The sequence below is a fragment of the Daphnia pulex genome, chromosome 11 (genome assembly GCF_021134715.1).
Source record: "Daphnia pulex isolate KAP4 chromosome 11, ASM2113471v1".
Lineage (NCBI taxonomy): Eukaryota > Metazoa > Arthropoda > Branchiopoda > Diplostraca > Daphniidae > Daphnia > Daphnia pulex.
The window spans coordinates 4,053,794-4,077,997 of NC_060027.1; the positions used below are offsets into that span (position 1 = coordinate 4,053,794).

General features: G+C 40.2%; 9 protein-coding genes and 1 long non-coding RNA gene across 15 annotated transcripts in view; 6 read left to right on the top strand and 4 right to left on the bottom strand.

Annotated features, from left to right (window-relative positions):
* The window catches only part of LOC124208296 (aminopeptidase N-like), a 97,517-nt gene that overhangs the window by 33,284 nt on the left and 40,029 nt on the right, over window positions 1-24,204 (top strand). The gene's annotated exons all lie outside the window — the stretch shown is intronic.
* LOC124208286 (brachyurin-like) lies at window positions 264-1,843 on the bottom strand. Its single transcript, XM_046606053.1, has 5 exons — window positions 1,485-1,843; window positions 1,248-1,423; window positions 1,080-1,172; window positions 873-1,012; window positions 264-795 (listed from the first exon to the last, which is right to left on the bottom strand). Exons 1-5 carry the CDS (start codon window positions 1,805-1,807, stop codon window positions 457-459), a joined length of 1,071 nt encoding a protein of 356 aa, XP_046462009.1. The 5' UTR covers window positions 1,808-1,843; the 3' UTR covers window positions 264-456.
* LOC124208281 (CCA tRNA nucleotidyltransferase 1, mitochondrial-like) lies at window positions 2,355-4,408 on the top strand. Its single transcript, XM_046606048.1, has 7 exons — window positions 2,355-2,610; window positions 2,677-2,882; window positions 2,966-3,249; window positions 3,316-3,755; window positions 3,821-3,927; window positions 3,986-4,158; window positions 4,221-4,408. Exons 1-7 carry the CDS (start codon window positions 2,512-2,514, stop codon window positions 4,358-4,360), a joined length of 1,449 nt encoding a protein of 482 aa, XP_046462004.1. The 5' UTR covers window positions 2,355-2,511; the 3' UTR covers window positions 4,361-4,408.
* LOC124208300 lies at window positions 5,123-7,289 on the bottom strand. Of its 3 annotated transcripts, none has more exons than XR_006880407.1 (3): window positions 7,173-7,289; window positions 5,612-5,902; window positions 5,123-5,505 (listed from the first exon to the last, which is right to left on the bottom strand). It is a non-coding gene; the product is annotated as an uncharacterized LOC124208300 (long non-coding RNA). The 3 variants fall into 3 exon arrangements; XR_006880408.1 differs by lacking the exon at window positions 7,173-7,289 and adding an exon at window positions 6,113-7,006 and having other exon boundaries at window positions 5,612-5,724; XR_006880406.1 differs by lacking the exon at window positions 7,173-7,289 and having other exon boundaries at window positions 5,612-6,106.
* LOC124208276 (low-density lipoprotein receptor-related protein 2-like) lies at window positions 7,118-14,015 on the top strand. The gene is made up of 12 exons (XM_046606040.1): window positions 7,118-7,567; window positions 7,635-7,745; window positions 7,887-8,011; window positions 8,080-8,217; window positions 8,273-8,375; window positions 8,438-8,587; window positions 8,647-8,763; window positions 8,825-8,956; window positions 9,024-9,742; window positions 9,815-11,682; window positions 11,746-12,086; window positions 12,148-14,015. Exons 1-12 carry the CDS (start codon window positions 7,507-7,509, stop codon window positions 13,842-13,844), a joined length of 5,562 nt encoding a protein of 1,853 aa, XP_046461996.1. The 5' UTR covers window positions 7,118-7,506; the 3' UTR covers window positions 13,845-14,015.
* On the top strand, window positions 14,417-16,395 carry LOC124208291 (transcription initiation factor IIB-like). Its single transcript, XM_046606065.1, has 6 exons — window positions 14,417-14,529; window positions 14,603-14,719; window positions 14,785-14,971; window positions 15,031-15,218; window positions 15,286-15,446; window positions 15,510-16,395. Exons 1-6 carry the CDS (start codon window positions 14,516-14,518, stop codon window positions 15,797-15,799), a joined length of 957 nt encoding a protein of 318 aa, XP_046462021.1. The 5' UTR covers window positions 14,417-14,515; the 3' UTR covers window positions 15,800-16,395.
* LOC124208292 (mitochondrial nicotinamide adenine dinucleotide transporter SLC25A51-like) lies at window positions 16,566-18,155 on the top strand. Of its 2 annotated transcripts, XM_046606068.1 has the most exons (4): window positions 16,566-16,963; window positions 17,030-17,039; window positions 17,101-17,518; window positions 17,594-18,155. In XM_046606068.1, the coding sequence occupies exons 1-4, from the start codon at window positions 16,879-16,881 to the stop codon at window positions 17,840-17,842; spliced, it is 762 nt and encodes a 253-aa protein (XP_046462024.1). In that variant the 5' UTR covers window positions 16,566-16,878; the 3' UTR covers window positions 17,843-18,155. The 2 variants fall into 2 exon arrangements, with proteins under 2 accessions (XP_046462024.1, XP_046462022.1); XM_046606066.1 differs by having other exon boundaries at window positions 16,569-16,963; window positions 17,030-17,518.
* On the bottom strand, window positions 18,205-20,483 carry LOC124208299 (cAMP-responsive element-binding protein-like 2). The gene is made up of 4 exons (XM_046606078.1): window positions 20,344-20,483; window positions 19,329-19,437; window positions 18,818-18,939; window positions 18,205-18,530 (listed from the first exon to the last, which is right to left on the bottom strand). The coding sequence occupies exons 1-4, from the start codon at window positions 20,383-20,385 to the stop codon at window positions 18,348-18,350; spliced, it is 456 nt and encodes a 151-aa protein (XP_046462034.1). The 5' UTR covers window positions 20,386-20,483; the 3' UTR covers window positions 18,205-18,347.
* LOC124208295 (stromal cell-derived factor 2-like) lies at window positions 20,564-21,945 on the top strand. Of its 2 annotated transcripts, none has more exons than XM_046606072.1 (6): window positions 20,564-20,704; window positions 20,821-21,037; window positions 21,110-21,305; window positions 21,375-21,499; window positions 21,557-21,670; window positions 21,732-21,945. In XM_046606072.1, exons 2-6 carry the CDS (start codon window positions 20,977-20,979, stop codon window positions 21,887-21,889), a joined length of 654 nt encoding a protein of 217 aa, XP_046462028.1. In that variant the 5' UTR covers window positions 20,564-20,704; window positions 20,821-20,976; the 3' UTR covers window positions 21,890-21,945. The 2 variants fall into 2 exon arrangements, with proteins under 2 accessions (XP_046462028.1, XP_046462029.1); XM_046606073.1 differs by having other exon boundaries at window positions 21,375-21,490.
* On the bottom strand, window positions 21,810-23,703 carry LOC124208284 (growth/differentiation factor 2-like). Its single transcript, XM_046606051.1, has 5 exons — window positions 23,185-23,703; window positions 22,951-23,112; window positions 22,575-22,879; window positions 22,331-22,504; window positions 21,810-22,263 (listed from the first exon to the last, which is right to left on the bottom strand). Exons 1-5 carry the CDS (start codon window positions 23,567-23,569, stop codon window positions 22,030-22,032), a joined length of 1,260 nt encoding a protein of 419 aa, XP_046462007.1. The 5' UTR covers window positions 23,570-23,703; the 3' UTR covers window positions 21,810-22,029.

Consider the following 24,204-nt stretch of genomic DNA (forward strand, 5'->3'; position numbering starts at 1 on the left):
TTTATGGCACAAGTTACGTCTCGGTTTGTTGGTATCTAATCAAGCCGGCTGATGAAGTTTAGTTTATTGCATTATATGATAGCTTACGCAATATAATGGAATTTTTCATCCAACCGCTAGAAGATTCAAACAGGCCTATCATATACTTTCGCCTTTTCTTAGAACTTGAAGAAATAATTTCTATTAATTTCCCAAGGCTAGTCTCTAGACTATTTGCAGCTCATTTGAATGACAAGGCGAGGACAATAAATTCTAGGTAAAACTCATTTTCTATTTATTTATTAGAGCACAGCTCTTAATATTTCAACAATTTAATTATTTTTGATTGCATAAACTTCATCACTCTGTTAAATTGCAAACAATTTATAATTCGTGAAATGTAATGTATACTTGCCTAGCCATAGATTATTTGATCAACTATGGCATAAATGTGTAGTCATGCCCGCTATCTCAATTTCAGACTCCATAAATGGGTCCAATACAGATAATCAAGAGAAGAATTGAAATGAGTGACGACGATAAGAAGGCGGAAGTTTGATGACCACCGGAAGACGGCTGTGTTGTAGTCACCTTATTTGTTGTCGAGCTATAGGCGGTTGTGGGGATTTTCGTGGATGTTGTGGAAGATGATGAAGGTGAAATGATACTTTGAATCCATGACGAATACGAGCTGATCCTGGTGCAACCGTTTGGATGATTCTTTTGGCAACCTTCAGTCGAGCCGAACGAAACGATACCAATTTGCTTCCACGAGCCGTCCGACCCTTTGTAGTTCATTGGGCCGCCACTGTCACCCTGTTGAACATGAATAAGTTTATGATTCATAAAGACTAGAAAACAGAACACATTATGGGGCAATGGACGTTTCATACGTTGCATGTTCCACGATAATTGTTTCCGCTAGTGCAAATGATTTTATCTGAGACGAGTTTGCCATAAGTCAACTTGCATTCGTTATTGGTGATGACTGGGACTGTCACCTTACGAAGTGTTGAACTGCCCAAAACACTACCTAAAAACCATCAAACAGTATGTGATATGTTTTAAAAATGAGGTTCATTCCATTCCTTCGTAGATACCGTCATATGTCGATCCCCATCCGGCAACAGTGACATTATCGTTGACGTGATTTGGTTCGTTCGAATTGGCCAAGGTGATTGGACGGATATACTCTGATATTGAAAGAAAATTAAATTATAAGTTATACAATCACCCGCTACATATACGTATATAAAATTATTTTTTACGTGTATAAGTAACGGCGCTTGTGAGGTTGATTAAAGCTATGTCTCCTTCCATGGTGCTGGCATTCCAAGAAGGATGACGGGCGAAGTTGTATCCTATGTAAATCTTTTTATTTGTTTCAGATGACTGAGCAATATTGTGCGCCCCCAGGTAGACAGTCACCGATTTAACAGGTTCACTACGGTCAGGAAACATCTTATAATTATGCCGTAATTTTTTTAGAACACGCTATTACTTACTTTGGAATCACCAGGCAGTGAGCGGCCGTAAGAATCCATCGATCTGCGATCAAACTTCCGCCACAGGAATACAATTTGTTATTAACTACCTCCACTTTGAGAAGGGCTTGCCAAGGGAATTCGTTGGGTATCGCCTCCTCACCTCCAACAATCCTGTCCGCAATCCTGCTGTTTTCACCATTGTCTAATTTTATTTTCGCAGAGAAATCATGTGATGGCGGTTGCAAGTTAAAGACGTTTTGATCATCAAAAGTAGCAGAGCACAGACTCGACGATGACAAAATTATGGTAATAACGGCCAGAGTTCCAAAATTGACAAACATATTGGAAAGAGAAACAGAAACCGTATGTGTGATTTACTGTTGAATACTGACAAAATATAAAAGGACCCGTCGCGTTGACAATATCTACTATAGGCTACATGCAAGTTTATTGCTTCAAGTGATAACTGCCTGATTACGTCAGCGCTGGATTTCGTGAGCTTCACTTAACGTACTACACGTAAGCATCCCGGAATACTTGCGTTTAGCAATGGGGCAGTAATTGCATTCTCATCTTTGTCGAAATAACGATTACAAAAGGTCTAGTGTAGCCCAAGCTTAACTAGCGGAGCGGTGTTACTACATTTTTCATTGCAGTGTCCAACCAATTGAATTGCTAATATTCATTTCAATTTCAAAATAATATTTTAAAATAATATAATGTCCCTTTATGAACTCTCTTTCGCCGAACTTGCGGTCTTTTTAATATTTACAGTCTAAATATACTCTAATTGCAATCCAATCAAAAATGCAAAACCGCGTTTCAAACCAACAACTGAGGAAAAGGTTCATCATTATTTCGCCAGATGTCTATTTAACATGTTGAAAAAGTCGTCTGCTTCAAAAAATCAAAACACATTTTTTCTTTCCTTTTCTGCAGCAAATTTCTCTATGAAATACAGAAAAGTTCACATTTTACCTCGTGCAATACCGAAAAATAGAGATAATTCTCAGTCGCTCTTCATCAATTCTTCACGGTTTTCTTTATGTCTACCGGCAAACTAGTTTCCGCATTGTCATTTAGATTAAAGAGAATTGGGAGATATGCAGAACTCATTCAAATAACACATAAGACGATTTTTACAGTAAGCCTTTTACTTAACACGCTGAGTATAATGTTTAATTCCATAATTTTGTTCAAAATATAATAGGCAACAAGTTTAAATCCAAGAAAGACTAGTAGCATTAGAGCTCACCATCTGTTAGTATCCTGTCCTCAGCTGTTGAAGCGCAGTCTGTTCACCATGAAAGTAGAGTCAGAAGATTTTAAATCAATCTTCACTGATGAGCTTGTACAACTTCAGAAGATTTTTGAGAAGCATAATTATGAAATTCGTTTTGCTGGAGGTCCAGTAAGGTAAAGGAAATGTTGCTAAACATTGTTTTGTTGACATAATGCTAGCCTATTTGTTGACCCAACTAATAAGTTTATGTGTTTAGGGATCTTCTGATGAACATCAAGCCTCATGATTTGGATTTTGCAACTACTGCAACTCCTCAGCAAATGAAGGATATGTTTAACTCTGAGAATATTCGTATGATCAATCTAACTGGGGAAAAGCATGGCACCATAACAGTACGCATCAATGAAAAAGAAAATTTCGAAATTACTACCTTAAGAATTGATGTAGTTAATCATGGGAGACATGCAGAAGTGCAATTTACCCAAGACTGGGAACTAGATGCAAATAGAAGGGATCTCACAGTGAATTCAATGTTTCTTGGTACGTTGTTGTTATTCCTTACATACAATTCTAGAATCTTATTAACTGAAATTCCCAAACATTTAGGTTTTGACGGAACGGTTTACGATTATTGTGGGGGTTGGGAGGATTTGCAGAAACGACGAGTGGCATTTGTGGGAGATGCACGCACAAGGATGCAAGAAGATTATTTGAGAATTCTACGCTACTTCCGATTTTGTGCTAGGATATCACCCGATCCTAATTTACATGAACCCGATACGGAAGCAGCACTTCGTGAAAATATGGAAGGCTTATCCCGGATATCGGGCGAAAGAATTTGGCTAGAACTGAAACAGATTCTAAGTAACCGACACGCTGGGCCTCTTCTGGAAACGATGCTTCGTCTTGGAATAGCCCCCTACATTGGCCTTGGAGAAGATCCTAATGTAAAAGAATTTAAAGTTATTTGGGAACGAGCTAAGAACAACAACGTGGAGTTGTTGCCCATTACCTTATTATCCGCTTTACTTGATTCAGAAGGAGCGGTAAGTTGGCATTGCATTTTCAAAATTTATTCCACACATTTTGACTGATCGTAATATTTTTTCAGGCAGCTTCTCTTCACGCAAGATTGAAATATCCAAATTTTGACAAGGATCTCTCTTTTTTCATCGTTGAACATCGTAATCTTCTACCTGAACCTTTTAAGCCGTTGCGGTAACCGTATTCATTTGGGCATATCAACTTGATGATTTTCACGGCACTTGTTATTTAGGCCGTACCAAATGATAGTGATCGACACAAAGCAAAAGATGAAAGACGCCATTTTTAGAGGTGCCGAGTTACTTCGCTACCAAGGAAAACAAGAACTTGCCATTGAGTTTGAAAAATGGGTCCCTCCGAGGTTTCCTGTTGGCGGTGCTGACCTAAAGGACAAAGGAGTGCCGGGTAAACCCTTTAAATTTCTCAGTTGAAAACCTACTTATATTGGTGAATACCTTGTTTTTCAGGTGGTAAACCCATGAGCATGGTTATCCAAAAATTACGAAGCAAATGGAAAGATAGTGACTTCCAAATCAGCCATGAAGACCTTGTGCGATGCATCCCAGAGGTGATGGAAGACCTTGGAATTAAAGTGCAGAAATCTTAATTTGTATTATTAGAGTGGATTGATTATACAATCTGCATTCTGCAAAAATGCGTGAAGTTAATTTAATCATGAAATGAGGAAACCACAAATGTTTATGAGAGTCTGCCTCTTATAAGCTTTGTACTTAGTCTTATTTAGACTACAATACTTTCCAGGTAAAAATAGATAATAATAAATTCGCGAATAGATCGAGTAATTCTTCCGAGTTTTTACAACAGCGTCAGCAAACAAGCTTATCACGTAAGTAAACAATGATGAGCAATGACTCAGCTGAACGTGGGAGTACGTCATCAGGGGAATACCCCCCGTTCTTCATTTTTTCCCTTTCATTCACTTAACGCATTTGAATGATTTTAGAGCAGTAGTATAAATGCCTCACCAATGATTCACTATGGTGTGAGTTATGTTAATAGTAACACATATTTATGGGCGACGGGGATTTCTTTCGATTTCTCTAAAGCTAAATTTAACTGAATTTTCTAAAATGCAAACTAAACAATAAAGTTTAAATTTTAAAAAATTTCGGAAATTGAAAATAATTTTTTTTTTTCTGACTTTTTTTATTGGGTCGAGTTCGACATTAAAAAAAGTCACCAACCAGGTACGTTATCGTTGTTCACGTGTTGTTTACAGTTGCGCTTGCTCCGGTTTTTTTTATCAATTCAGCTACAATAATGCTTCATACAGGTATGTGAGTAGGTGTAGGATGGTTCAACCTAGCCGATAAAGCTAGAATGAATATAAAACGGCTCATGGCCATCGTTTCTCCAAATGTAGTTTTTTATTTGTTCTACGTGTCACAGTGTAACACAACTGAGTGACTTTACTATCAACTGGTCAAAGCGCAAATGAAAATACCATATGGTCTGGTGTCACAGTGAAACATATGGTCTAGTGTCACATTGATATACAAAATTGTGTCTTTACTATCAATTGTCCTTAGCGCAGATGTAATGGTATGGAGTACTTTGGCCGTTTTGGTCGCTGATTTAGCCGTGGTGATGTCCATGATGATGATGGTGATGTCCATGATGATGATGATGATGATGTCCATGATGATGACCGTGATGGTGATGGCCTGGCGGATTGTAATGATAATTGTTGTGTTGAGCCAGAGCTGAACAAACAATCAAAGCCAAAAATACCTGTAACACAAACACGGACAGTGCCAATTATAAAATAATAAAAGAAGTTTTAAAAAAGGGCTTCAAAGGGAAAATTGCACTAAATTTTATAATAGAGGAAACTTACCATGAGTACTGCAAGACGAACCATCCTATCTAATCTTTGCGTATTTCCTTTTTCGAATGTTGGACGGGAAGAGTCGAATGATTAATTCTGGTATTATTCCGATCAACCGAGGCCTTTTTATACCGAGCTCAATAAACCCAAGTCATTGCAAACATATTCGGGTTTCCGGAGAAACCATCGCAATATTTGTAATAAAAGGGTAAATAGTGAGTAAGTTAAGCAAAACTATTACTGGAAATCCCACCTTGTTTTTTCTGGCTCTTCATGTTCACTTGTCTTGAACCCTAAAACCTGCGTGAAAGACAATTGGGAATCCCAAATCCTGATGCATTCGTGTTATGCAACCTAATGTCTTGTTTGCCAAGGTGACGAGTTGCTAATATCATTTATTCTGTTTAAACTAGGTTACCCAAACTCGGGAGGATATAAGACGCAAAGGAAAATTCATCTTTCGTTATGTAAATCCAGGATGCAATCGTGCTATATATTTTCGAATGTTACCATGTCGCAAGTTTTTCAATGCCATGTATAGCAACTGGGTTAAAATATTAACAACAACTTATTATGACTTCGATCAGAAAAAGTTGGAATCAAAATAAACCCGCATGCGTCGGCAGCACGCGTGATTATTAAGTTTCTTGTGATGGTAACAGTATGTCTTAAAAAAATACAACAGGATCTTATTTCCTCATGTTCCTCAAATACGCATTTTAGTGACGAAGTTCGCGATGATGCGACGCTGTTTGAATTTCACAACAGATCACATAACGCAATAAAACTCTCCGCGTCTCTATTTAAAAATCTTGGAATAGTGTAAATATAAACAAACAAAGTTATCGACGTATTCGGTTTCTGGGAATCTTATATAAAACTCGGCCTATTTTCAACTTGTCTACAGCGTCAAAGTTCTTTCCTCATATAGGCTCAATAACCTTCTTAACACAACAAAGTTCGGCCCATTTCTGTTTTTCAAAACATAACAAAGGCGATAATAAGTCGTCCGATGCGCAGTTCTATCAGAGGATGGCATCCGCCAGGCGCTAATTAGAATCTGTGTTGGTTATCTTTTATATTAAAACGATACAAATGGGGACTTGTCGCCAATCTTTGTGTTGTGTGAAATCCAATCAGCTAGCGCAGCAGTGTGGACTTGTTAACCTTCAGAGTGAAGCAATCCTTTGGATCCTTGGAAACCGCATATTGAAACCACGTGATTGCCAAAAACTGCGCAACTTGTCTGAAATTGTGCGCATTAATCTTCAACTTATTTTTCGTCATTAATTACATGGAGGAGTTGACGCTATCACGTGTGGCCTTTTACTGAGATAGAGAAAGGGTAACGTAAAAATTGATTGTCTAGGATCGTCTGAAATCCCATCCTGCAACACCTGTAGCATAATACTCGTACAGGTTGTCGATATCCTAAAGGCAAATGAGTAGAGGGATGAGAAGGGGTGGTTTTTTCTTCGAGATAAGAGAGGGTGAGACGTCATAATGCGTTGCCCGACAGATTGGCGAGACAAATTTCCTTTTTTGAAACTAAAAAAAACAAATGACTGACCTCAAAAAATACTTGAGGCGTACTTCGAAACCCTTCCTTTCGAAATTTTCTTTCTTGTCTGTCACTGTAGGGCGCCATCTACGACTGGAACGAACGTGATAAGTGCTGGGATTTCTTCGCTGACAAATTAATCGGTCTCAGGATACGAGCCAAGAGAGCACGTTCCTTCTTATTTCTTCCCTTAAAGCACATTTAGCACAAAGCACACGGGCTTCCCTTTAAATTATATATATTTTTTGTTAAAGTGTTCATACTTAAATAGAAAAGCTTTACCGAGAAAATAGTTCTTGGAGATTTTCCACTGGAGAAAGTATTCTTCAGTCATTTTAATTAAATGCGTTTAATTTGGTTTGGTTTGGCTGTGTTCGTCCAACTGCCGAGCTTCATATTAGCAGGTAAATGAAAAAAATAATTTTTGAAATTTATTGAAGTTTAATTTAATGTGAAAATTGTATTACCCAGTTTGTGATGGAAATCAATTTTCGTGCAAGAATGGACACGAATGTGTGGCTGCTAAGCAACATTGTGACCACGTGATTGACTGCAACGATGGATCTGACGAATTAGAATGCAGTAAGTAATTTTGATTCTCTTAATTTTAAATCGATTTTCGTAGAAAGTTTTCAGCTATATTCTTGTGTGTATTTATGTGTTTTAGTTATGCAGAAATGTTTATTTATTTTTTCTAAATTTTCTTATCTGCTTTCGTCTCAGCTTACCCGTGCCGAAGTCCTCACATGAAACAATGCAAGGATGGACATTGCATCGCCATGTTTTTCTTCTGTGACAGGGAGAATGATTGTGGAGACTGGTCAGATGAGCTCAACTGCACTGGAACGGTAACTAAAGAGTAATGGTGTTTAAACCTGCTTTGCTTATTAATTTGTGTGTATTTGTGCATTGTTAGTCGTCTGGCCTAACACTGAATTGCCCATCCAACACATTCCACTGTGAGGGTCAAGTGTGCATCCCTCAAAATTGGGTGTGTGATGGCATGGATGATTGCTCTGATGCGAGGGACGAGTTGCATTGTAACAAAACAATAGTAAGGCTTCGATTATTTGTATTTTAGATCTTTGTTTAAGTATTTATTTTGATAGGAGTGCAAGAACGGATTCCAGTGTGGTAAAGAGTGCATCTTAAACCAGTGGGTCTGTGATGGTGTCACAGACTGTGCTGATGGATCCGATGAAAAAGAATGTGGTAAGCGAAATACTGATTTCTTCTAATGGTGATTGTGAATAACTCAAATTGTGAAAAATCAGGTCCTGAAGCATTCATGAACCACAGTTGTTTACCTGAACATGGCTGGTTCAGTTGTCTCAGCAAAGGAACTCAAAAATGTATGCCCATTAGCCGAGCTTGTGACGGTTATGCAGATTGTGACGATCGGGCGGATGAAGGAGGCCAGTGTAGTAAGTTTTCAAGCAACCTAAACCAACTTTCTTGAAATTAATATCATTTTGCGTCTTAGATTCGACTTTAAATTGCTCAAACAGTACACGCTGCCCAAACGAATGCCATAAAACTCCTCGTGGTCCTATCTGCTCGTGCCCCTCAGGCTATCAGCTCAATGGAACGACTTGTGTTGGTAAGCCGTTTGCGCACATTTTTTCATCAAACTTGTTAATATACTCATGAATTATTTTCAGATATCGACGAATGCTCTATGGATCCACCCATGTGCAGCCAAAAGTGTGCGAATAGCCAAGGAGGATTTGAATGTTCTTGTTCTTCCGGTTATACTGTTGGCACACGTGACAAGAGAAGTTGCATTGCTAATGGTAAGTGGATAGTTTAGTTTGAAGAATAGTAAACAAAGTATTAATTCCTTATTTTAAATGTGTATAGGGCCAGAACCAATGCTTCTAATTACAACTGATCGAGATATTCGCTACATCTCTCTACCTTCCAAAGAGTATGGGCTCGTTCAATCAGGCATTTCCCAAGCGCACGGCGTCGCAGCTGACTATGAAGATGGATTCGTCTACTGGAATGAAAAAAGCAAGGACAAGGCTGGTATTTACAAATCCATGTTGGATGGATCAGCTTTCCAGTACGTGGTTTCGGTCGGTGTGGAGATGGTTGAAGACTTGGCGATCGACTGGGTCGGAAGACATATTTATTTCGCGGACTCTGGTCGGAAGCACGTCGTCGTTTGCGACTTCCATGCTACCATTTGCAGTGTTGTCATTAGTGGACAGCTAGAGAAACCTCGTGCCGTGGCCGTCTATCCTGAAGAAGGTTTGCTTTTCTGGTCTGACTGGGGTTCTAGTCCACACATTGGTTCTGCTGGCATGGACGGATCGCAGCGGACAAACGTCATCACAAAAGACATTATTTGGCCTAATGGATTGGTTGTGGATGAAACCATTCAACGCATTTATTGGGGAGACGCTAAACTTAATCGCATTGAAAGTTCGAAGATTGATGGGTCTGATCGTAAAATCCTTCCCGTTAAAGTGACCCATCCGTACGCTCTCGACATCTTTGAAAACAACATCTTTTGGTGCGATCCTCTGGAGCACGAAGTTCTTTCCGTCAACAAGTTTACCGGCAAGGATTACAAGGTATTACTAATATTAACATTTTCATGGTCAATAACGGCGAGTTAACTCTTTGAATTCTTTGAATATTTTCAGATTTTGATCAAGGAAGCTTCGTTAACTCCAACTGGCATCCACGTTCATCATCCCTCCAAGCAGAGCCATCTCATCGACCCCTGCCGAAACGTGATTTGCAGCCATCTCTGTCTTCTTTCGCCAACCGTACAAGGCTACAAGTGCTCCTGCCCTGTTGGAATGAGTCTGAACAAAGATGGCCGTACCTGCGAGTCTATTTCTGCCCATGAGTCTTCCATCGTCATCGCAACTTTCAGCGACATTTATCGCTTGACTCATCACCAGATTGGCAAGGATTCCATCCTTCGTCTGCCTACGCGTAACGTGGAAAACATCGGTGCATTGGCGTACAACCCCTTGGGCCACTCAATCGTCTACAGCGACATGATCCAGAGGACTATCTACTCGATGCACTTGGACACTTATCGACAGACGGTCCTATTCGAAAACGTCGATATGGTCGAGGGATTGGACGTGGATCCTTTCACGGAGAACATTTACTGGACGGAAGTTACTCGGGGAACTGTCGTAGTTGGTCAAAAGAATCACGAAGGTGTTTACGAACGACTAGTATTGGCCCGAGATCTTTACAGCCCGCAAGGTATCACCATTGGATCACAATCCGGAAGGATGTTCATCGTCGAGGGCCGCATCAGTCACGTCATCAGCGTCTGGCACATGGATGGTACTAACCGACAGGAGTTGGTTCAAGTTTACGGAACTGTATCGGCGATGGCTTACGACGGCAAACATCTCTACTTCAGCGACTCCCTGCGAGGTACAATTGAACGGATCGAAGTCAACGGTGAAAATCGAACCATCCTTCGCTCTCATCTGGGCACTCCGGTTGCCATGGACGCCAGCTCGGATTCCGTTTTTTGGCTGACTCAATCCTCTACTCGAATCAGCTGGTTGAACAAGCAAGAGACGAAAACTATGCGCGGCTTCGTTATCGACGCTTCCGACGACATAAACGTTCAGTATCGTTTGATGTCTGTTATTGATCTTTTCGATTTCAACAGTCACGATCATCATTGCCTTGGGCATACTGGAGGTTGCAGCGACATTTGCGCACCAACACCTGATGGAGTCACTTGCCTATGTCCATTGGGTAAAGTATTGGGAGAAGATAAACACGTCTGTACTAAAGCCGACTGCGTTGGTGATGAATGGTTTACATGTCAAACCAGTTGTATTCCAGCCAAGTTCCGATGTGATGGAGTCAACGATTGTGCCCTAGGTGAAGATGAGCTTCATTGCCGCAACACGACGACAGAAGTAGGTTGTACCAGTTCACAGTTTCAATGTAAAAACGGAGGATGTGTTTCGATCCATTTCTACTGTGATGGAGACGCCGACTGTCAAGATCGATCCGACGAGCCTGATTCCTGCCCTCCGTACGTATGCCTGGGAGAGGGTGAATACTCGTGTCCTAATCAACATCACTGCATTCCTCGTTCGGCCGTTTGCGATGGTCAAGCGGATTGTATCGACAAGTCGGACGAAGCTAATTGTTCCAGCACTCATTCCATGTGTTCATCGACGCAGTTCTATTGCTCCCACAGTCACATTTGCATTCCTCTCACTTGGGTGTGCGACAGAGATTCAGATTGTCAACATGGAGAAGACGAGGATAGCAGCGTCTGCGATAGTGTCGTCAACAAACCGCCTTGTCCACTTAATTATCTGCGATGCCCACAACGTCCTGACTGCATGCCAAGGATGGCTCTTTGCAACAGCATTGCCGAATGCGAACACGGTACTGATGCAGAGCTTTGCGCTAAATTGAACGATTCGTTTATCGAGACGGAAACCGAAAAACCAGATTGTCTATCGTCACAGTATAATTGTTTCTTGGGTTCAAACGAATGCATTCCCATCGCTTCAAGGTGAATATTTTTATTTGAATAATTATTTTGAGCTCAATTAATTATGTTTTTTGTTTTAAATAGATGCGATTGTCGGTTTGATTGCACCTTTGGGGAGGACGAAGAAGGCTGTGATAATCTCCCATTCTCTTGCAAGAAGGATCTCTTCAGATGTCCAAATGAAATGCGTTACATCAACATCTCTTGGGTTTGCGATGGTCTGTCGGATTGCTCCAACAGCGCTGATGAAGCACTTCTACTCTGCCCTGCTAATGTATCCACATCGTCCAGCTCCTCGACTACAATCACTCCTTCCTGCTCAGCAACCGATTTCATGTGTCTTAGTGGCGAATGTGTTCAGGCCAGCTCGGTGTGTGATGGTAAATTTGACTGCTTCGACGGAACTGATGAAGGATCTGGTTGTGGTAAGTTCGATTCATTTATTTACATTGTTGAGCTTAATTAATTGTTTCTATTCCTGTTTAGCCAAATCGTGCCAGAATAATGGCCAATGCCCACAGATTTGCGTTCCAGGACCGATGGAGCCAACTTGCCTCTGCGAACCTGGATACGAGTCGTTGAACAATGGCAAACAATGTGCCGACGTCGACGAATGCGCATTTGAGAATAAATGCTCACAATTTTGCAACAACACCAAGGGAGGTTACCGCTGTTCGTGCGCTTCCGGTTATAGTTTGGAGCCTGATCAAATTACCTGCAAGGCTGCCAGTGGTCGTCCCATGCTGATCGTAGCCACCAATCATCACGTTGAGATCCTGCTCAACAGTGATATAGCTTCTAGTCGCTTTCTAGTCCAGTCTGTTCCCGCTATCAAGGGCATTGCTTACCACGACAAGATGTCTACGCTGTATTGGATAACCACCGAAGGTGTCAGCCGGAGTAACAGTGGAGGACAGTCACTCATCTACAAAATCAACGATCTTATTCCTAGTGGACTGGCTTTGGATAAAGCTACGGGTAATATCTACTACAGTGCTCTGAAGAATGCTTCCCGCACCGGTCAAGATCAGTCCGTCATCAGAGTCATCGCCAAATCCCTGGAAGCCGAAGTTAATATCATCACTACCCAGTCAATTATTACAGATATTGCCTTGGACAGTCAAAAGGGTATCCTGTTTTGGTCGGAACACACCAAACCTTACACTGGACGAATTGTTCGTGCAACCATGGACGGACGTTCTACCATGTGGTTGTATTCGATTGACAAGATCATGTATCCGACTGCCATCACCGTGGATTCCATCAAGTCACGTATCTACTGGACCGACATCACTCTTCAATCCATTTCCAGCTGTGACTACAATGGATTGAAACAAAGGCAAGAAATTGGAATTACAAATGGACAGCCCTTGTCAATCACCTTTTTCGAAAATCGCCTCACTTGGAGTCTCCGCGATCAAGACGTTCTCTACAGCCATGTGATAAACGGAAGCACTACCTCACAGCACAAGCTTCACGAAAAAGTCACCCACATCGTCACAGTTCATTCCCTTTTGGAACCGGAATTGCCCAACCACTGCGCGTTTTCTCCTTGCAACAATGGAATTTGCGTGCTTAAAAACAGTTCTAGCTTTACATGTCATTGCCCTATTGGTGTTACTGTCGTTACCTCCAATCCGTTCAAGTGTTCCGGCAAATCTCCCGAGGTGGTCACGATCACGCCAAGCAGCGAATTCGGAATTAACCCAGACTTTGTTGAGACCCCTTCCAGCCCTGGTGTAACAGTGGCCTCGATTCTTATCTGCTTGGCTGTCTTAACTATCTTGGCCATTTTAGGATGGGTTTACTACCGCAGGTGGCGTCGCACAATTGGTTCACCGCTCAAGTTCCGCTTCCGCAATGCTTTGGGATTGACTGAAGAAAGTACAGCTTGGGAAGAAAGTGTTGACTATGGTGATCGCAAGAGGCTTTTCATTAAATCGGATGAGCCAGATGACCATGGATGTGGACCACAGGTGATGGTTGATCAAAACGATAACCGAACGACAGTCACTGCAACACCAGGAGGTACTCGTCGATTTCCTGCGGACTCTGCCTATACCAACCTTCCATCCATCCAGCAGTCTTTGGGTAAGAGTCATACAACGGAAGATCATCAACCACAACAGCTTTTACCCGCCACGTATTCTATGCAAGATCAGCTTTTAGCCAGCGAGTTGTGATTGGTGCATGCATGATGATTCCATTGTTTTAATTTGTCCGTCTCTTGCACTTTTTTGTATTCCTTCTATTCACGTTTTTTGTTTTATGTTCATGTTTGTATAAAAAAAATTAATTGCCCGTATTGTTGGTGCTGTTGCGCTCAATCTACAATATATTTTTCTCGATTCATATCTTATTTGCTTCTACTTAGCGGTGTTATTTTGATCACCAGACTGGTTACCTTTTCAGTATTCCACATTACTATTCACCCTAGAATGTTTTTGTGCTGGTTATCCCAACATTGTAAAACTTTCTCGGGCTGAAATGTAGGGGTAAAAACGAAAATTGCTTAAAAAGCGTCTAGTGTAGACAGTAATGGAAGAGTAACGAGGTAGAAGGAAGATTTAATTACTTGGTTCTTTAGATGGTGGAAGCTAATTACGAGAAACAGCTTTAAACGGATTTCATCCAGATTTTCTACAATCACGTCATCTTTTTTGAAAAATGTGGCCGTTTTTAGTTTGCGGTCGTCTTCAATGTTTGACGCCAGGTGGCTGACGCCAAACTTCAAAATCGAGTAGTTGTTTTGATTTTTAGCGCCACTTGCAAAGAAAAACAGTAGCTGCAATCGCTCGTATCGCGTTCGCTTATTAGTGTCTTTCTACCCTCTCTGCCGCAGAGATCTCGAACAATGGCGTCAAATCGGTAGTGTTTTTCGCTTGTGTTGTGTTATCCACACAAACATGAAGTAATTTGTTTTGTTTATCCATTTTTTCAGGGGTGATGGAGGCGGTATAAGAATTTGTTGCTCTGCGCATCCCGACGCTGCTTTGATTGAGGATTATCGAGCGGGCGATCAAATTTGCTCCGAGTGTGGACTTGTTGTTGGTGACAGGTTGGTGACAGGAATTAAATTCTAGCTTTTGAAGTTTTGATTCATTATTTTTGTGGCATTTTTAGGGTAATTGATGTTGGTTCTGAATGGCGAACATTCAGCAACGAAAAAGCCAATGCAGATCCTTCTCGTGTTGGTGGGTCAGAAAATGCTTTACTAAATGGAACAGATCTCTCAACCATGATTGGACCCGGTACTGGCAGTGCCTCTTTTGATGAGCATGGTGTGGCAAAATACCAAAACAGACGAACAGTATGTTGATTTGTGACCCTTCACTTGGAATTGTGACTCAGTGTTTACTTCTAAATTAGATGAGCAGCTCTGATCGTGCCCTTGTGAATGCCTTCAAAGAAATCAGTAACATGGCTGACAGGATCAACTTACCTAGGACTATAGTTGACAGAGCAAACAATTTGTTCAAGCAGGTCCATGATGGCAAAAACTTGAAAGGGCGTAGCAATGATGCCATTGCCTCTGCGTGTCTATACATTTCCTGCAGGTAAGCAATAAATATCTAAAATATTCATACATAAACTGTTTCGTAACCTTTATTTAAAAAAAAAAAGACAAGAAGGCGTCCCACGAACATTCAAAGAAATCTGCGCCGTCAGTAAGATCAGCAAGAAAGAAATTGGAAGATGTTTCAAGTTGATTCTGAAAGCCCTCGAAACTTCAGTCGACATCATCACTACCGCAGATTTCATGTCCCGTTTCTGTTCGAATCTTGGTAAGAAAACTTATACTTTCGTTCAACAAGTGAGACCTTAATCACGCCGGATATTTCTTTTAGGATTGCCGACCATGGTGCAGAGAGCGGCATCGCATATCGCTCGTAAAGCAGTCGAGCTTGATATCGTTCCTGGTCGTTCACCGATCTCAGTAGCTGCCGCCGCTATTTACATGGCTTCACAAGCGTCAGATGAAAAATCTAAAAAGACCCAAAAAGAGATTGGCGATATAGCTGGTGTGGCTGACGTGACCATCCGGCAATCTTATAAACTGATGTACCCGCGTGCCGCTGAGCTCTTTCCTGAAGATTTCAGATTTACTACACCTATTGAGCAACTCCCTCAACTTTAAAAAGAACCACATCGTTTGTTTTGTGATCGCTGCTGGACCTTGGAAATTTATCTTTCACCCTCCCTTCTCACACACTTTTACACTTAATTCGCCTCGTTTTCGGTCCAAAACCCCCCATCCATTTCAAATAGCTTGTATTGTTGTATGACACGAAGAATGTCTTCATCCGTAAAAATTCCGCGACGCAGGTTTTGAAGAGTGGACTTTTTCTCTATTGATTCAAATTTTTACATTTTGGGGCACGGTGTAGCACTAAGAGAGAGAGCAACCAAACAAACAAAAAAAAAAATTATATAATTCTTAGCCGTGAACTATAGACTAAAGATTTAGGTATGGCTTTGGAGAGAATAGCATGTGTTAAGCTTTCGCAAGCGTCGGCGATGGGGCATGTTTTGCTTGCTTTTCTCCGAGTATCTATACGATTCCAATTTATGCAGGCACCGCTTGTCCGCGATGTTGACCAGCCTTTTTCGTCGTCGAGTGGTTTTTAAAAAATCCTGCTGTAGTTTTGAAAATGTATGCAATCATCATTGTGGTGGTTGAAACACCCTGTGTATCGCTGTGCACCGTTGGAAGTACACGATTCCTTATTTTCAGTTTTCATCTTTTTACTTCATGTGTCGAGTTTTAACTGGATTAGAATCACTCTTCTGAGCATTGAGTAGACTTGTGAATAGCATCCTGAAGCGCAGGGGTATAGAGAGCCCTGAGGGCTGATGCCCATTTTTGGGTTTTTCCGTCCTGGTGAGAATCGACTTCATTGATAAAAATCAGCTGTCTGCTTTTTGTTTCCTATCCAATCGTTCCACTTTTCTGCCGTCAATTATATATTTAATGCTAATAACAAACCGGCCGTTCTCATTATATTTCTGTAGTGATTGTGCCATTGATTTTAATTTAAGTGTCAATGCATTGAACTATTTAGAATACCTGAAAATGCAAGAAGATGTGGTGTTTAGAGATTGCTTGTGATTCCTTTCTGTTCAAATTCAACGTGCATCTTGCGATAAAATGGCAAGTAGCCGAAATCAGCATAATAAGAATCAACTCCTAGGTGCCCCCACTATTCCAAATCCAGAATGGAGGGAATTTGTGTGTGGTTGGGGTGCAGCTTTCATAAACATCACTGTGACTTTTCCGATAAACAAAGTCATGTTTCGCCAGGTATAATGAATAGATAACAAATTGTGTCTTTGATTGTTCTAAACTCTGTTAAACTTTTTTATCTAGATGCTCTATGGTATGCATACGAAGAATGCTTACATCCAGCTAAAATCTGAAGGCTTTCGCTTTCTTTACAGGGGCATCCTTCCACCCTTGTGCCAAAAAACAATATCAGTATCTATCATGTTTGGAATGTACAATCACTATCAACAAGTGCTGAATTCAATGGTTCCTCAGTGGAATACACACATTAAGAATTCTACCGCAGCTGCTGCAGCTGGCCTAACCGAGGCAGTTCTTGCTCCATTTGAAAGGGTTCAGATGCTCCTCCAAGATAACCACTTCAACGCGAGGTTTAGGAACACTGCACATGCCTTTGCTGACCTACGCCAATACGGGTTCAGAGAATATTATCGAGGTCTGACTCCGATATTGCTGCGAAACAGTGTCAGCAACGCGCTTTTCTTTACACTCAGAGAAGAGATAAGCGAGCGAATGCCTCATCCAGATCATTGGACAGGAAAATTGTTATCAGATTTTTGCTGCGGCGCTATGGTAGTATTTTTTCTGTTTCCAACCTAGTTTTCTTTGTGTCGATACTGACCTGGTTTTTTTTCATTGATTTCTTAGGTGGGAGCATTTATTAGCACTTTATTTTATCCGGTGAATGTCGTAAAATCGCACATGCAATGCACAGTGGGAGGGCCGTTCAACAGCTTATGGAAGGCGAGCCGGATTGTCTACGAGGAGCGAGAACGCTCTTTGCGCAAGATGTTTTTTGGCGTTCACATCAATTACACCCGAGCTCTCATCAGTTGGGGGATCATCAACGCCTCTTACGAAATGCTCAGGAATTTGTTGGTGAAGCCGCATCTTTAGTGTTTAATAATGCATTATTGTTTAGTTATCATTGAATTTAATTTTAGAATATTTTAAGAAAAGAAGTTGAAGTAATTCAACCTTGGAGATTCCGGGAAGCTGGGCTCTTTATTTTTTCACAAAAATTTAAGTAATTCTAGCTAAGAATTGTACAGTCCTATATCCAAAGCCATCCCACTCCTTAGTCATTTACCAAGTTGTAGTGAACACGATTGAAATGAAACTATTTACCTGCAATTCACGGTATTGAGTCTCTTGATAATACTGAATGTTCAAACTTACAAAAAAGAAAAAAAATATCAGATTGATAGAACATTCGACTTTAAATTATTTCTTTCAAAAGATTAGAAAAATAGGTCGCGTCGTGAAGGAGCTCCGTGTAATATGCCATTGCACCGTTTTTTAAGGTATTGTACAAGATAACGTGGTGAAAAAGTGAGTCAGTCGTCCAAATATGTAGTTGATGGTCGCCATGTCTGAATTTTAAAGGAAGAAGATGTTCCGTTTATGATGGAGATTCAATCATGTCGGCTTCATCGGAACGAGTAGGTGGTCTGGGAGTGTTTGAAGCGGCATTCAGTTGATTCATTTGTATCTGAAGATCACGCTCTCGGCGAACCTCTTCCACAAGCCGTTCAATTCCTTCTGGCATTTTCCCTTCGTCCATGTCGCTGCACCATTGACGATACTGTAAAACAATTTGCCAGGAGATGATTTTAATGAATGAGCAGACCTTGAAGGATCTCAGTCTTTGTTCCCACAATGAAAAGTATTGAAGGTTTTATTTATTTATCCTGTTTTGACCAGAGCTAAATGGCGCCACGAAACACTTGAAGGGACCCACATAATACAAGCCACATAAAGCTCTAAAGCTCTAAAAAGGCTTGGAAGTTTGTTTACACAAGGAAGGCAATTTATTTAAAAGCCTGAAGCCACAGCTCAATTGAAATCTGTCAAAAACGACGAAAAACTAACCTGATCCAACTCTCTTCTCAACACCAAGACGGAGCGCTCACGATGCGTAACCAACTCCTCCAGATATTGGTAGCGCAGTTTCTTACGAGCTCGGCATTCTCTGGCACTCTGTCGGCTCCTCTCTTTGGTCCAATCCGGCAGCAGCATGTCAAAAATAAAAATAAAACAGTTACCAAACATTCACATTGATCCGGCGAGGAGTTGAATTCAGCTGCCGGGATTACACATGTTTTTACATCCACCCAAACGGTAAGAGGAAAATGGGGAGGGAACAACAGGGACAAAGGAGATTGATCGGTCTAGTTTTATACCCGTTAGGAAATGGTTACCGCACCGAAAAGCACGTCGTTTGTGCGTAGGCAACAGCCAAATCAAAGACAAAATCCAATGCAAATGCTTACTTCTAGGAATGGCGAAAAGAACACGGGCTGTTTTAAACGGGCAGTGCGCACATATTGGCGGTGTTGGGCGGGAAATGTGTTAAGGAGAATCCTTGATGTTTACGAATTACCTAATTTGGCCTTCATGTCGCCTTTGTGTTCGCCGTTTTTATTGGAATTGCGGCCAGGTTTCCGTCCACGCTTGCCGTTGACACCCGAACTAGCATTCACCGATTCGTCCTTAATAAAAACAAGAAAATAGAAATCAATAAAATTATTAAAGATTGTTTAAAGCTCAGCAAAAAAATTTCTTTTTCTTTTTAAACGAAACAAAAGAAATGAGATCCTGTATACTTAAAGAAATGGTCATAAGACGGAGCTGTGAATTCGAGCTTTCTTGTCCCAGCGCTACGCAGTTTCGAATCATTTCAACCCCCAACTCTGATGATATGACCGGCCGGTCGTGTCTGCTCGGTAGTCCCAACTACGCACTGTCGAAAACCCGAACGAACTCGGGTCAATAATAGGAGTAACGTCTAAGTCTAACTCCCGATTCCGTGAACGCCCTGCTATGAAGACTTTCTCAAGGTTTTTCTATAACTGCGCAGTTCGATTCGGCGTTACCACGTACACAACCGAGTATCAAATATTCCATTGCTGGGGAAACCAGCAGCAAAGGGTTTCTTTTAGGAAACATAAAAACGGGATTCAAAAATTGCAATACGCTTTTACAGTTTCCACTTACTTTTTCTTCCTCGCGAACTTTTTCATCAAGTAGTGAAAATGGATACACGGAAAAAAAGGATTGAATCAGTTTACAAGTTTTTAATTAAAATAACCTTGAAATAGTTTTCCCCCCTATTTGTTTTAATATTCTATGTAATATAATTTGCAAATTCTTTTTGAAAGTCTAATTCTCTGAAATTTTGTTTCTACTTGCTAATACCAAGGTCTCTCTTCTGAGAATCCTCCATGTTGTGAAAATCAAATTGAAGGGAGAAACTAAACATGTAAAATGGTAAATACATGGAGCAACATTTTTTAAAGTATAAGACCCTACAAAGAATAGCAGTTTTGATAAGAAACAAATAGATAGTAGTGAATGAAATTAGGAAAGCAATGGAGATCCGAGGAAGGACAGATTACCATTTCGTGCTGTTGTTGACTAGACATGATTCCGAACACCATTTGGTACGAGAAGTTTCAGGAAATGAGAGAAAATTGGGATAAGAATGTAACTTGATGGAAACTAAGTCACACAGAAGAAGAATTTTGGGTTGATGGGGTTTCTGATACTTTGATTGTAAGACACTCGAAATTGTTTTCTTTACATAAGAACAACTTACTTCACACGCGACACTGTTATGGCATTGCTTTCTATTTGATAAAGGCCTGTTATCAGACTTTCTTCCAGAAACAACACGTCGAAGAAAGGTAGATGGCTGATCAAAAAACACTTTTCAAGGCCTGGCGTGTAAAGCAGCGACACCGACGGCCTCTAATAAAAGTATTTCAATTTTCAATTAATATTTTGAAATAACTAATTTTTTTGTCATTAAAGATTGTTTAAAAATGTTTAATTTGAATTTGATCAATTTTTCGATCATCCAATGTGTGAAATAGTGAAATGAAATCTCAAATTGCCGAATAACCATGTTCCAAATGGCCTTGTCCATTTATATGACGCGTCACCAATCACAGTGCTCGTCGTGGAAATTTTTAACTTAGATGATCGTGTAGACATCATAACATTTCGTGTAACGTATAATTCCTGTCAAAATGATCAGCACACTTCTCAAACTTGTTTTATTTATTTTAATTTCACTTAATGTTGCGGCAGGTAGGCATTGTAAATGACTTTCGTGAAAGATTCTAGTCGTGTAATTTACTTTTGATTGATTTTCTTCCACAGGACGTGCCGGGCAGTATGTTACATGTGGATCTGCAATAAAGTTGCAAAATTTGGCTTACAAAATTCGGTTGCACTCACATGATGTAAAATATGGGTCTGGAAGTGGTCAGCAGTCAGTCACCGGCACAGATACCACTGATGATGTTAACTCACATTGGGCAATACTCGGCCCTCTAAATAAAACATGCAAAAGAGGGTGTGAACTGTTTCTCAACAACTATCTGTGATTTGCTGTGAAAATAATAGAACTTTATTTTCATTTTAGAGAGCCAATTGAATGTGGATCTACTATTCGGTTTCATCATTTAACTACTAGAAAATTCCTTCACTCTCATCTATTTTCATCACCACTCTCTGGAAGTCAAGAAGTTTCTGCATTTGGTGAAAATGGTAATAGTTGATGTAAGTCTTCCCAAGTAACTTTGTCAGCATCCAATTCAAATACAGGTGTTGGTGATACAGGTGACTTTTGGAAGGTTGTTTGTGATGGTGACTTTTGGGAGCGTGATGACAGTGTTGTATTCAGACATGTTGACACTAATGTCTATTTAGCATCTTCAGGTATGCATTTTTATTTATTGATAACAATCTAATGCTCTGTAATGAAATTTTTTTTTTTCAGGCCATGCATATGGACGTCCAATCAATGGTCAACTAGAAATTGTTGGTTTAACAAGGCTAGACTCTTCATGCCAGTGGAAAACTGCTGAAGGATTGTATATTCATACTAGTAGCTTTAATCCCAAACAGAATTCTAAGCCAGAACACAATGAACTGTAAATCACTCCAGTTTGATATATATGAATATCTTAATAATACAATTGAATAACGGTGAACTTTTTCCCCCTAAATAATATTTTCCTGCCATGGATCTAATTTTCTAGATTTAATTAATTTTTTTAAAAATAATTTTGCATCATTTATCTACACCCACATTCTGCCACAACCATTTCGTCATAATGGTATTTATAGGTGAGAATGCCCTGTTCATCAAAATAGAGCAAGCTGATGGGTGCTAAGCGGACCGGAACACAGCATACCTTTCCAACTTTGTCGGGTTGAATAGCGTGTACGATTGATTGCAGGATAGAGTGCTTGGAAGGAGTGAGATGATCGCTGAGCGGGAAATCGCAACGACCTACACATTCGTAAGCCTAGGTAATCCAAATCAATATTTCAAGTAATTAGAAACAGTGCTACAAGTAGAAATTCTATATTCACCTCGAAACCTTCGGGTGCCACGATCCATTGGTCATAATTTATTTGAGTGAAGTTGACGTACAACGAGCGACGCCGACAATTTGGGGTTGATTTTGTTTTCCTTTGGTTTTTACCCATAGAGCGACTATGCGGATAAACATCAATGTCTCGTTTAGTTAACATATGATCAGGATTCTGAAAATTTTCAAATCCCGTTATATTTGAATCCACATCAGAATTTTTTTTTTGAAATCTGGAAATTTACCATAAACTCTTTGGTTGAAGAATAGATGACCAACTGAGGCTCAGTTCCTCCACCATTGCTTTGATCAAGACTAATGTCCATTGATCCAAATTTTACTTCGACTGGCTGGACAGGGTCAATTCGGACTTGTAACATTTGCATATTAATTTTGTTCTCCATCCACCATTGTACTGCGTGAGTCACATTAAAAGTAAGCCAGGTTTCTTTAGACTCAATTACAAACTTGAAGTCTAAAATCTCCAAGTCCCATGGGTTATAGTTATAGCCATTCATCAGATAGATTCGGAAAAGTCGTCTATTTGCTCCTTAATAACAACATAAAATTCAGAAAAATATGATATTAAATTAGCAATAGTCTTTTTTCCCGTTAACAAACCTAGTAGATTTTCTTTCGAGCAGTGGACTAACACCCAAACTTTCAGTTCCGCTTCTTGAAGATATTCCTCTGATGGCAAAGCAGTCACGTTAAAAAGCAAGTGGTGAACAATTGAAAGATTGTTCCGTTGGTAAATGCTTTCAAAATAGTCAGCTCCCGTTTCTGTTTTAAAGCAGAACGACATCGTCACTTTTTGACCAACAAATTTTGCTCGATAAATTCTTTAATTAGTACCTGAAATAGCTCTGTAATTTCGAACATTTTCATAAGAATTTCCAGTGGCCAATTTGTGAGACTTTTGACTGTAGATATCAAGCATGTAATTAGGAATGTTTTTGTGCTTGATCGAGGTATTTAAAATTTGGTGTTCCTCATTTTGCGCTGGTGAATAAACATGGGTAAGTTGATTATTTATCAAAGGATTTAGATCGTTGCTAGTGGATGCATGGTGTGTAAACTTTTTAAGCCCCAAGGTGGAAGGATGGACGGGTGGTAAATAACACGGACTTTGTCGACACTTGGTAGAGTGGCACGATATCACTGTTAAACTCACAGCCAAAGTAAACGAAGAAAAATAAAACGAAAAATGAATAGGTTTAACAGCTCCGGTTATCAACATGATTAAGTTGATGAATTAAACTTTAAAGAAGAGCGCTCAATTAAGGCACATGACCAGTGTACTTTCCACCTAACACTACTTTTAGTGTGGGCTCGGGAAGTGGAGGCGTAATGGAACAAAGTTTCTTCGGTCCATAAAGAATAGCTACTTTTGAAGAATACGTAACGTAACTTGTGGGTACTTCATCGTCAATGATCGCATAGCCCTCAAGTGCTTTTTATTTTTAACCACATAACCAACGCAGGCCCCGACCAATGTCATACGGACAGGTTCTTTCTTTATAAAATTTATAAAATTTTTCTCTAGAAGGAGCAAGCAATTAGGGATGCGTTACTACTACCATAAAACACAAAAGTATAGTAAACAAATATACATCATGAGCAAATAGAGTTGGATTAAACTGCCGAAGCTTAATTAAATTACTAACAAGTTACTGATATAAATAAAGTGTTACTCTGATATGTCAGGATGGCCGAGCGGTCTAAGGCGCCAGACTCAAGCGAAAGCTCGCTGGTTCACACCAGTACACTAGTATTCTGGTCTTCGATAGAAGGCGTGGGTTCAAATCCCACTTCTGACAGATCTTTTTATTTGTTAAAATTAAAAAGAAATCAAGCGCTAAACATCCCTAATTG

Excerpts from the sequence above, each read along its gene's own strand:
- LOC124208284 (XM_046606051.1), bottom strand. The coding sequence starts at position 23,569 with ATGTTGATAACCGGAGCTGTTAAACCTATTCATTTTTCGTTTTATTTT. Across the intron at positions 23,113-23,184 it reads AAATTACAGAGCTATTTCAG|AAACGGGAGCTGACTATTTT; the intron begins GTACTAATTAAA and ends GCTTTAAAACAG. Across the intron at positions 22,880-22,950 it reads CTCGAAAGAAAATCTACTAG|GAGCAAATAGACGACTTTTC; the intron begins GTTTGTTAACGG and ends GTTGTTATTAAG.
- LOC124208299 (XM_046606078.1), bottom strand. The coding sequence starts at position 20,385 with ATGGTGTTCGGAATCATGTCTAGTCAACAACAGCACGAAATG. Across the intron at positions 19,438-20,343 it reads GTCAACAACAGCACGAAATG|GACGAATCGGTGAATGCTAG; the intron begins GTAATCTGTCCT and ends GTTTTTATTAAG. Across the intron at positions 18,940-19,328 it reads CGACATGAAGGCCAAATTAG|AGAGGAGCCGACAGAGTGCC; the intron begins GTAATTCGTAAA and ends ATTGGACCAAAG.
- LOC124208286 (XM_046606053.1), bottom strand. The coding sequence starts at position 1,807 with ATGTTTGTCAATTTTGGAACTCTGGCCGTTATTACCATAATTTTGTCA. Across the intron at positions 1,424-1,484 it reads CACTGCCTGGTGATTCCAAA|TGAACCTGTTAAATCGGTGA; the intron begins GTAAGTAATAGC and ends TCCTGACCGTAG. Across the intron at positions 796-872 it reads ATTATCGTGGAACATGCAAC|GGTGACAGTGGCGGCCCAAT; the intron begins GTATGAAACGTC and ends CATGTTCAACAG.
- LOC124208292 (XM_046606066.1), top strand. The coding sequence starts at position 16,811 with ATGGCAAGTAGCCGAAATCAGCATAATAAGAATCAACTCCTAGGTGCC. Across the intron at positions 16,964-17,029 it reads ACAAAGTCATGTTTCGCCAG|ATGCTCTATGGTATGCATAC; the intron begins GTATAATGAATA and ends TTTTTTATCTAG. Across the intron at positions 17,519-17,593 it reads ATTTTTGCTGCGGCGCTATG|GTGGGAGCATTTATTAGCAC; the intron begins GTAGTATTTTTT and ends TTGATTTCTTAG.
- LOC124208291 (XM_046606065.1), top strand. Across the intron at positions 14,720-14,784 it reads GGACTTGTTGTTGGTGACAG|GGTAATTGATGTTGGTTCTG; the intron begins GTTGGTGACAGG and ends TGGCATTTTTAG. Across the intron at positions 15,447-15,509 it reads CCGTTTCTGTTCGAATCTTG|GATTGCCGACCATGGTGCAG; the intron begins GTAAGAAAACTT and ends TATTTCTTTTAG.
- LOC124208281 (XM_046606048.1), top strand. The coding sequence starts at position 2,512 with ATGTCTACCGGCAAACTAGTTTCCGCATTGTCATTTAGATTAAAGAGA. Across the intron at positions 3,250-3,315 it reads AGTGAATTCAATGTTTCTTG|GTTTTGACGGAACGGTTTAC; the intron begins GTACGTTGTTGT and ends CCAAACATTTAG. Across the intron at positions 3,756-3,820 it reads TACTTGATTCAGAAGGAGCG|GCAGCTTCTCTTCACGCAAG; the intron begins GTAAGTTGGCAT and ends ATATTTTTTCAG.
- LOC124208295 (XM_046606072.1), top strand. The coding sequence starts at position 20,977 with ATGATCAGCACACTTCTCAAACTTGTTTTATTTATTTTAATTTCACTT. Across the intron at positions 21,038-21,109 it reads TTCACTTAATGTTGCGGCAG|GACGTGCCGGGCAGTATGTT; the intron begins GTAGGCATTGTA and ends TTTCTTCCACAG. Across the intron at positions 21,671-21,731 it reads TGTCTATTTAGCATCTTCAG|GCCATGCATATGGACGTCCA; the intron begins GTATGCATTTTT and ends TTTTTTTTTCAG.
- LOC124208276 (XM_046606040.1), top strand. The coding sequence starts at position 7,507 with ATGCGTTTAATTTGGTTTGGTTTGGCTGTGTTCGTCCAACTGCCGAGC. Across the intron at positions 8,012-8,079 it reads AGCTCAACTGCACTGGAACG|TCGTCTGGCCTAACACTGAA; the intron begins GTAACTAAAGAG and ends GTGCATTGTTAG. Across the intron at positions 8,218-8,272 it reads TGCATTGTAACAAAACAATA|GAGTGCAAGAACGGATTCCA; the intron begins GTAAGGCTTCGA and ends TTATTTTGATAG.